This window comes from Myotis brandtii, unplaced genomic scaffold (genome assembly GCF_000412655.1).
Source record: "Myotis brandtii unplaced genomic scaffold, ASM41265v1 scaffold3339, whole genome shotgun sequence".
NCBI lineage: Eukaryota > Metazoa > Chordata > Mammalia > Chiroptera > Vespertilionidae > Myotis > Myotis brandtii.
The window spans coordinates 722-11,622 of record NW_005362881.1 but is presented as its reverse complement, the minus strand read 5'-3'; the positions used below and the strand labels follow the sequence as shown (position 1 = coordinate 11,622).

General features: G+C 38.2%; 1 protein-coding gene, 1 long non-coding RNA gene and 1 pseudogene across 2 annotated transcripts in view; all 3 read right to left on the bottom strand.

Moving 5' to 3' along the window:
• LOC102255803 (beta-defensin 125) overlaps positions 1 to 7,970 on the bottom strand; it is a 10,192-nt gene extending 2,222 nt beyond the window's left edge. Inside the window, exon 1 of the mRNA XM_014543755.1 lies at positions 7,913 to 7,970. Coding sequence (XP_014399241.1) covers positions 7,913 to 7,970 — 58 coding nt within the window. The remainder of the gene's footprint in view (positions 1 to 7,912) is intronic.
• Positions 7,971 to 8,717: 747 nt separating this feature from the next.
• LOC106726936 lies at positions 8,718 to 9,757 on the bottom strand. Its single transcript, XR_001363086.1, has 2 exons — positions 9,607 to 9,757; positions 8,718 to 9,513 (listed from the first exon to the last, which is right to left on the bottom strand). It is a non-coding gene; the product is annotated as an uncharacterized LOC106726936 (long non-coding RNA).
• A 112-nt stretch (positions 9,758 to 9,869) lies between these two features.
• Positions 9,870 to 10,549, bottom strand: LOC102255498 (annotated as a pseudogene).
• Between the last annotated feature and the right edge of the window lie 352 nt (positions 10,550 to 10,901).

Genomic DNA, 10,901 nt, shown 5'->3' with positions numbered 1-10,901 from the left:
CCCCCCCCAGTGCACAAATTTTTGTGCACCGGGCCTCTAGTCCTATATAATAAACGCCTAATATGCTAAGTGTCCAGTTGTCCGGTGACCGGTTGACTATTCAACCAATCAAAGTGTAATGTGCTGATGTGCTGCTAAGGCCGCCCAACTGCTCGCTATGACATGCACTGACCACTAGGGGGCAGATAGTTGACTGGTCAACCAGTTGCTATGTGCACTGACCGCCTAATATGCTAAGTGTCCAGTTGTCCGGTGACCGGTTGACTATTCAACCAATCAAAGTGTAATGTGCTGATGATATGCTAAGGCCGCCCAACTGCTCGCTATGACATGCACTGACCACTAGGGGGCAGATAGTTGACTGGTCAACCAGTTGCTATGACGTGCACTGACCACCAGGGGGCAGATGCTCTGACTGGTAGGTTAGCTTGCTGCTGGGGTCTGGCCAATCGGGGCTGGGCGAGAGGGGCCAGACCCACCCTGGAGCCCTCCTACAGTCCCTCCCCAGCTGGTCAACCTCCCGTGTCCCTCCCTGGCCGGCCCCAATCGGCCCTGATCAGGACTAGGGGAGATGGGCCGGACACGCCCTGGAACCCTCCCACAGTCCCTCATTGCCCCCAGTCGTGTACTGGTGGGGTCCCTCGGCCTGGCCTGCACCCTCTCACAATCCAGGATCCCTCAGAAAATGTCAGAGAGCCGATTTCGGCCTGATCCCACAGCCACTTGAGGGACCCCACCCATGCACGAATTCGTGCACTAGGCCTCTAGTAATGTATAAAGAGCAAAGAATCCCAAGATGAAATGAGCTTGAAGTAGTAATGCCTTCTCCTCAGTCACTTTAGGCCACTATTAAGCATTTTTGTTTATTTCAAAACATAATGTGAGCTAATTTACTTTATGATTTAGACAATTAGTTGGGATTTCATGTGAAAATTATATTAGAGAAAGGGAAGAATAGAATTCGGGACACATATGATAGAGGCTTTAGCCAGGTAAGACATTATGGGGCTATGAGAGTAGTGGAAAGAAGACAAATTTAAGACTTTGGTTGTTTGGATACAAGGTCAGAGGAAGATGGAGAAATCAGAGTGCATCACTACATTTCTGAACTGAGATGGGGAGATTAGTGATATTTGCCACTAACAGAATAGTACACTGAGGAAAGAACAAGATTTGGAGGGAAGAGAAAAAGGTGGGCTCAAGTATTTGCTTTGGGGCAAACAGCATAATATATCTAGAATGTCGACAAGGCAGTGGTATATACCTGTAAGATCTCAGTAGAAAAGTTTGGACTCCAGATGTAAATTTTGGAATCATTGCTTATGGATAGTATTAGAAACTACAGTAACAGATAAAGTATATTAAGTTGAAATAATCTGAGGTAAAAGGGGACCTAATTAAATTCTGGTGAATATCAATATTGAGAGCTCAGAAAAGAGGAAAAGACTCAAAAGGAAGCAACCAGATAAATCAAAGCAAATCAGGAGAATGAAACACTAGAGATTAGATCAGTTCCCCCCAAAGCAGAACTGGCTGGGGGGAGAGTGAGTACAATAATTATGTTAAGAGGCATTCACCACCCCCCAAAATCAATTTGAAATGGGGAAGTTAGGGAATAATAAAGCCAAAAGAAGTGAGTTACACAGCTAGCTATCACTGTGGTTAACTAAAAAGCACAACCCCATGGGGAACTATGGCAGCCAGTGTACGAAACAAGCATCAGAGTAATCCTTCTTGAGGGTCAAATGAGCAGGAATATTTATCTGCTGACCTGCCAGCCAATAGTTGATAGATGAGCCCAGAGGGAGCTGATAACTCCCTGTCATTTCTGGATTGCCCTGAACAGGGATCTTTCCCAAGCAATCAACCATGCTCCGGGGATTCTGCCAGTGCAGCTCCAGCTGGTACTCGTATAAATGGAAAATACCAAAAGGATACCACGAAGATTGTATCAGAGGTGACTAGATTATGCAAGAGAGGGAAATGTTTCTTAAAGAAATGAGTTGACATTTGTAGGCAATTACTGCTGAGAGGGTAAGATAAGGGTAGAAATGTCCATTGCATTTCACTTGATGAGTGTCTCAGGGAACTTTGACAAGAGTAGTTTCAGAGTGGGTAGGAAGAAAAGAAATGAAAGTGAAGCTGGTTGAAATGTCAATAAAAGAAGTGGAAGTAGCATCTGGTGACAAAACTTAAGTTTAGCTAAAAGGAAGAGCAGAGAAACAGATAAGTTCTTGGTGGACAATATGGGATTAAGGGTGGATTTTTTTGCCTTTGTTTTTAAGAATGGGAAACAGCCTGGCCTGCATAGCTCAGTAGCTGAGCATGGACCTATTCCAGGTGAGGGCACATGCCTAGGTTGCAGGCTCAATTCCCCAGTAGGGGGCGTGCAGGAGGCAGCCAATCAATGCTGTTCTCTCATCATTGATGCTTCTATTTTTCTCCCCCTTTTGCTGCCTCTCTAAAATCAATAAAAAATATTTTTTAAAAAGAATGGGAAATAACAGCATGTTTGCAAACAAGAAGAAACAAGTAGAGAGGGAGAGATTAATGCAAGAGGGAAATGAGACAACAGAAGGGCATAACCTTGACAAGTTGACAAAGATTAAAATAACATACAGCAGAGTGACTGAGATGGAGAAGGCACACTTCCTCAGCCTGTGAGGGGGAAAGACAAGATGGATGCAAAGGCCTACTGGTATGAATGTTGGCAGTGATAAAAACAAAAGGTTCTATTTGAATTTTTTAAGTCATGAAGTGTGGGGTACGGTCATAAGCTGGGACAGAGAGTGACGCAGAGGAGTGGAGCAGGAGAGTAAAATGAAAGAGAGGTCAGTACAAAATAGTTGTCTACCGCCCTGGCCAGTGTGGCTCAGTTAGTTGGGCATCGTCCCAGGCACCAAAAGGTTGTCCGTTCGATTCCAATCAGGGCACATGTCCTGGTTGTGGGCTCTTGATCCCTGGTAGGAAGCATGCAGGAGGCAGCTGATGGGTGTTTCTCTCCCTCTCCCTTCCTCTCTCTAAAAATAAATTAAAAATATTTTTAAAAGCCCTAGCCAGTTTGGCTCAGTGGACAGAGGATCAGCCTGTGGACTAAAGGGTCCTGGGTTCGATTCTGGTCAAGGGCACATGCCCCGGTTGTGGGCTCGATCCCCAGTAGGGGACATGCAGGAGGCAGCCGATCAATGATTTTCTCTCATCACTGATGTTTCTATATCTCTCTCCCTTCCTCTCTGAAATCAATAAAAATATATATTTTTAAAAATCCTTTTTTAAAAAGCTGTCTAGGGGAAGATGAGCTTACAAGAGAAATATAGGAAGATTTTTCAGCAGCGTGATAATTCAGTTCTGGGGTGTATATATTAATCTAAAGGAAACTCGTCGGTCTATTGTATGATCATTTATCAAGCAAATTGCATGACAAATTCCCTGAAAAGTACCAAGGTCGGTATATTCTAGGCAAAGGAAGCAGCTAGAGCAAAGATTCTATGATGGAGGAAGGCTGGTATATATGAGGAAGAGCAAGCAATTCTCAAAACAACCTCTTTTGGATTTAATTTGATCATGTATGAAAAGCACCTTTCTTGGGTTGGCATTTATAAAGCTCAAAATAATTTGGATCCTATTGCCCCCTCTGAAATATGTTGGCTTTATTTCACTTCTCCAATGATTCATTCCCTTATTATTTTATTGGCCCAAATTTACTTGGTTCATGATAGAATTTTCTCTAAGTTTAAAATGTAGATTACAATATGACTGTCTATATTATATTCCCTATGCTGTGCTTTCCATCCCCATGACTATTTTGTAACTATCAATGTATAGTTCTTAATCGCTTCACCTTTCTTACCCAACTCTCCAACCCCCCTCCCATCTGGCAGCCAGCAGTCTGTTCTCTGTATCTATGAGTCTGATGTTACCAAGTGGGTGCTGGAAATATGGGGAGGAACTCTTTGAAAATTATATAATTGTTTAACCACTATACTGTACACATGAGACTAATACAAAATATTGAATGTAAACTGTAATTGAAAAATAAAAATTTAAAAATGTAGACATTTCACTTGCTTCATCGAAAACAAAAATCTATCATTGCTTCTCCATTCCTCACTTCTGCAGAGATTATCGTTTCTTTTCCTCCAGGGTTCCCATACTTGAAATCAGAAGTTTCTCAGTTCATCTCTCCTAAACTCTTTAAATCATCTTGGTCTGTCAAGTTTTTATCAAAATCGTTTCTTACTTGCATTACTCACTACTCCTTTTTAACCATTCCCTCCAACGTTAAAATTTAGGGCATAATCCCTCATTCAGCACAGTTTTGAGCCCCTAACTATGGTGCGGACTCAATTCTAGACACTTGAGGTACATTTGTGAACTAAACAGACAAAATCACATGTAACTTAGGGGAATACAGGCAATAAAAAAACACACACAAGTAAGTTATCTTGTATGCGAGAAGGTGATCAGTGGTTTGCAGAAATAGGAGCGAATAGATTTAAGTGGAATCTGTTTGCAATATGGGGCCAGATTGCAATTTCTTAAACAGCAGTTAGCATAGGACTGAAAGAAGGTGACAATTAAACGGTGACTTGAAAGAGGTAAGGGAATTAGCCACACTGATACCGGGGACAAGTACATTCTAACCAGAAGAAACAAACAGAACTCTGAGGGTCCAGCAAGCCTGGCATGTTTGAGGAACAGCATTGAGGCCAGTGTGGCTCTAGCAAAGTGAGCAAGGACTAGCATAGGAAGAGATGAGGTGAGAGACGTCCTAAGGACCAGATCATGGAGGGCCAGGTGGGCCACTATAAGAACCCTGGTTACTGCTCTGAGTGAAGAAGGGGGAGCCATTGCAGAGTTTTGAGCAGAAAATAGACATAATCTGACTTCCAGGGTGAGCAGATCATGCTCTATGCTATCTTGACAGTAGACTGCATGAGCCAAGGATAGGACAGAGACCTGTGAGGAAGCTATCGCAGTAACAGGTGAGACATGACAGTAACGTGAATTAGAGTGCTGGCAGTGGAGGTGGTGAGGTTCGTTGGTTCTGGATATAATTTGCAGGTAGATGTCACAGACTTTTTGATAGATCTGAATGCCACAGCTAAAAATATCGAAGATAATTTCAAGAATATAGCTTAAGCAATACAATAACCACAACCGGGAGCAATCTATAACTTAATGTATTTTTTAAAAATAATGACAGTATAGGCCTAACCAATGGACACAGACAACAGGGGGGTGAAGGCATGAGTGGGGGGATAGGGAGGTAATGTGGGGATAAGGACACATATGTAATAACTTAATCAATAAAGAAATTTTTTAAAATAATAAAAATTAAAAATAAATCAATAAAATAATGACAGGAGTCATTTTTTGCAAAACTCCTCAATCTAGAATCATTATGTTGTTAGGACTTGTGGCTTCTGTCACCAATATCTCAAAACCGTAAAACTAAAATATATGAATAACAACTGTATTATTTCAGACACATAAGCCACCTAGCCAAAACATTATCCCATGTGTGAATTCTCTCTAAAACATGCCAAATATAGAATCAGATAGCACTGACTTATAGCTATTGACAGCAGCCTGTTGATGGACAACTTGGTTTGGTAAAAAGTTTCTTTATGAAACCATGAGATGCTATCTCATTTGAAAACACACAATAATTAAGTCAAACACATCAAATAGTTAAGTTTTAAAATGGAACCTATAATGGAAAATCTGTAAATTAACAGGAATAAAAACTACCCCCAAAATAAAAGGGAAAAAGAGGCAGACCACATAATTTATAGAAAAATTAAAATACACAATAAATATATATTTTAAGTTTGACTTCTCCATAGTCAAAGAAATGGGGAAAAAATTATACATTTAGATGTTTTCCTTTATTTTAAAAATTTGTAATATTCAGAAATTGACAACAAACACTAAGCAGATAGGAATCAGGTTCATTTTGAGGAATTTTATGTTGAATGGTATATCTAAGAATAGTTACATGGAATATACTTACATGTGAAATATAAGTACACTTATTAGCAAAAACAATAAGGACATAAATGCCCAATTAAGAAACTGGATAAATAATTTCAGAGTATCCATTCCATAAAATGTTATGCAATCACTGAAAATTCAGTTTTTGAAAAATATTTACTATATGAGAAAATACTAATGGTGTAATAGAAAATTACAAGGTAGACTACACACTTTTCTTCACCTGGTATCCAAGGAATCTGAGGGAAAGCAATAGAGCAAAATCTTATCTTTACTTCTTTCATATTTCAAAACTTTACAAAATTTCAGCAAATAATTCATAATCAGAATTGAGTATAGATATTAATCTTTACCTCACTTACTAAATCAATATGTTGCCATATGAATTAAGATATAAGATCATGAGAATTTTTATGTCCATTTCATGGAAGTGAAAACCTTTCTAAGCAAAATATCTCCAAACTTTAAAAGAACCCATTTTTTTAGTATATAAAGAACTCTTAAAATAAATAAGAAAGAGTTCAAAATCCCAAAGGGATAGATGTTCAAACTCATTTATAGTTAAAGTGTGATAAATTTAAACAAAAAAAAAGATATTTTCATACATCAAAATGAAATAGTTGAAATAACCTGATGAAAAATGTAATAATGAGTATGTGAGAAGCTGATACACACTTGTGATAAAAGTAAAAAGTAATGTAGCCCACTTGGTGGGTTGACAATCTTGTGTGCATGTGTGTGTGTATTTGTGTGTATAGTCATGAATAAAAGACTTTTATTTACAAAGTTTTCTTACTGAATCATTTCTGATAATTAAAAACTGGTTTTCCAGCAGTAGTGGATGAATTAAATGAAGTAAGGAAACTCATCCACACATACACCTTAAGTTCTATGTATGGATGTGTTAATAATAATAAAGTCAGTCTATATATTGATAAGAAGTCTCTAAGACATATTGCTAGCACATTGCAGAAGAATCCACATGGCTCATATGAACTGGATTTTTTAAATCTAAGAGATACATATCATACATATATTTACATACGTGTGTATATAGTATGCATATATTTATTTCTTCGCTTGGTAAAAAGTTTCTTTACAAAGCCATCACATGCTGTCTCCTTGAAAATGTATATATACACTTGCACCTGCTACTATATATAACTGGTTAGAATGATTGATTCAGAAATTCTGAAGGGAAGACTGAAGAACTGTTGTTCTATGGAAGTATGGTACTTTTCCTTAAACTTATATAAACCTATCAATTGCTTGACACTTTTTAACACTTGCAAGTATAATAATTTCAGTAGTAGCATTATTCAAAAGAGGAACAAACTCATTCATTTTTATCTAGTATCATAGAAGCTCGCCATTGGTCTTGCATATTAGTCTTTATCTCTGTCTTAATTTATCCCCCTTATAACTCAAATTTATGACAGCTCTGCAGAATCTACAAACAGTGTGATGAACTTGTTCGCCATATCTCAGAACATAAAAATAAAAGACTCCTGTGAAGATACTTTCATGAGAAAAGAGAATTCAAGATGGTAGTAAGAGTTTAGCTAGTAGGACACAACAATGAAACAGGTACAACAATGAAATCATTCAAATAGAAGTGAAGTGAGGCTGAGTTAACACTGGTTGGTTACATAGAGAGACATATAAGGCTGCTGAGAAGATTGAGAAAATTTGTGTCTTTGGAGAAATGTTTCAGAAGACACCCAGCTTGATAGGTGCCTCTAACAAATTCTTAGAGAGTAGGGATATGGAGCTGCCATAGTAAGAGCATTTTGCGCTACTCTTTATTGGCCCAAGACTTTTCCAGTGGGCCCTTTTCCCCCTTGGTAACACGTAGGAGCTCAATGTCAATAACTCATCCTCGTTCCTTCATCCTTGCATTCTAGGGTTCCATTACCTTTGGTCACTGGAGTTAGTAACCCACATAGAATGAAGGTCAGCATCAGGAGATTCATGGCTTCTGAAAGAGAGGAAGCTCTGTATGCTGAGGAACCCAAAACATTTTAGACAGCTGGGAATCTAAGTGGTCACCTTTACTGGTCTATCATGGGTGACGAATCGGAGATGGGCAGAATGCTATGCCACGCAGAACACCAGACCATTAACTTGCACCATTGAGTGTGCATGACAAAATAATGCTCTGTTCTAGAAACTGGAAGAGGGAACTGAGGCCTTATGTAATGAGTTGGAATTCTGAGGAAGTGAGGGGTCTGATGGAAAGCAATAATTCCCAAAGAAAGTCCTCCTTAACCCTAGATGGGGCCTTTCTGATGGTAGCACCATAGATATTCAATGATAGCAGAATGCTACGTAAACATCCCATTTGTTTCAGACCAATAGCTCATGACATCCAGTAGAGTATCCTCCTTCCCACTTGAGTGATTGCCCCACTCCGTTTTGTATTAGTTACTGGATAAGGTATAAAACTTTGTTTGAGATGGATTTTTCTTTAACAGTGGATATCTACTTTTTGCAGTAACCACTTGTTGAAAGCGCTATTCTTCCTCCATTGAATTACTTTGGCACATCTGTCAAAAATTACTTGGCTGTACTTGGTTCTCTATTCTGTTCCATTGATTATGTGCCTATTCTGCTGTCAATATCATATACTATTGATTACTGTAGCTGCATAATATCTTGAGATAGTGTAGCAATTTTTCCTGCTTTATTCTTCTTTTTATTTTTTATTTATTTATTTATTTATTTTGAATTTTGAGTTTTCATTTGAAGGTAAATTTTAATGTCATCAAAGTCACAAATATGCTAATTTAAATACCCAATTCTATTTATCTAAAACACACATTGCAAACATACAAATATCTATTCTCTCCACATGTCAGAGCCCATTCATTTCATGGTTTGGAAATGGGGAGAATAGATTCCCCTTAAATTGCAAGTCAGTAGGTGTTTCTTTACAGTTAACTTTAGCAAAATTCATACAAAATAGTGATTAACAATGATCTTCTTTACTTGTTAACTCACAAGGAAACACCTTCAAAACTGCATTTTGTTAAAGTTTCTGTACTAAAATGTAGAAAAACTGAACTACACAAATATTGAAAAGTTAAAAATTCCTTAATTTTTTTATTCCTGGTACCACTACCACAATTTACAGGGCAATATACCTGATGTAATGAAAAGAAAAAGAAAAAGACAAAGCTACAACAGATAAAAGACCTCAGGAATGTACATCTAATTGACACTACATTGCATTAATCAATAGCTGCACTTTTTGCAAACTGTGGCTATGACAGTCCTGAACAAGAAGGGTTTCCTGTTTAAGCTGCAGTAACTTTTCTGACTATGGATCATCGTTCCTCCTGTGGCAGATTTTTACAGTTCCTCTAATGCATTTGGGACGACTGTCTCAAAGTAACCTGCAGCTTTCCTGACAACTCCTCGCTCTCTCTCCTGCTAAGAACTGTAGCCCTTTTCTGCTGAGTTTTTAGAACCTTCTGCTACCATATCCACCACTTCCACCACCAGATCCATAACCACCTGGAAATATGCAGGTAGAGAGTTTTAAAAGAAATATGATACACGAGTTTGTAAATTAAAAAGTTCTAAAAAGTTTTAATGAAAATTATTTACCACCATAGGGGCTGCCCGAGCTTCTTCCACCAAAACTGCCCCCTTTCATGGGTCCATAATTTGATTGCTGTTGTCCACTGTAATTTCCAAAATCATTATAGTTTCCACCTCCACCATAGTTACCTGAAATTACAAAGGTTTTTTACTTGTGGCTGATTTACACAATTATTTCCTCTTCTAATATACATATATCATCTTAACCATCATGACAGCATACTCTACAACACTAACTTGCAACTCCTTGAAAAGTGATTTGAGAACTATCAAATTCTCTCCACCACAAACTGAGGCCCACTAGCACACCTCAGACATGGGTAAGGAATGAAAAAGAGTAAAAAATGGTCCCAAGAGCATGTATCTAGACAGCTCATATTTTGTTTATATTTGATGCTAAACTCCAGCACATTCTCAACAATTTTATCAACTGTATCATGATCATCAAAAGTTACAAAAGCAAATCCTCTTTTTTTCCCACTCTGCCTGTCCTCCATAACTTCTATGGTTTCAATCTTGCCATACTTTTCAAAGTAGTCTCTCAAATTATATTCTTCTGTATCTTCTTTAATACCACCAACAAAAATTTTCTTCACTGTTAGATGGGCACCAGGCTTTACAGAATCCTCTCTAGAAACAGCTCTCTTTGGTTCTACTACACGCCCATCAACCTTGTGTGGTCGAGCACACATTGCTGCATCCACCTCTTCAACACAAGAGTAAGTCACAAAACCAAAGCCCCGGGAACGTTTTGTTTGGGGGTCTCTCATCACCACACAATCTGTGAGTGTGCCCCATTTCTCAAAATGTTCTCTTAAACTGTCATCTGTAGTTACAAAGCTCAAACCACCAATAAACAGTTTTCTCAACTGCTCTGGTTCCTTAGGATCATGGCCCTCCATTTTGAGACCGGACTCGCCTCTTCCAACTCGAGTTCAATATGGGACCGAGAGGATTCTTCTTTTTAAAAATTGTTGTAGCCTTGTCTTTCAAGAAAAATTGTAAGATGTTCTTGTATATTTATACAAAAGATCTTGCTAGGATTATGATAGCAATGAAGTTAAACCTGCATATTAGTTTAGGAAGAAATGACTTCTTTACTATGTTGAGTCTTTCAAGGAATGAACATGTGCGTCTATGTCGCCTCATTTAATTTCTTTCAAAAAAAATAAATAAAATTTCCTTCATCGGTGTTTTGTAATTTTTTAGTTTTTGGAGTATAAGACCTAAAGTGGTTTTCCTATTTATACCTAAGTATTTTTAACTTTAATTTTAATATCCACATATCCTTACTAGTATAG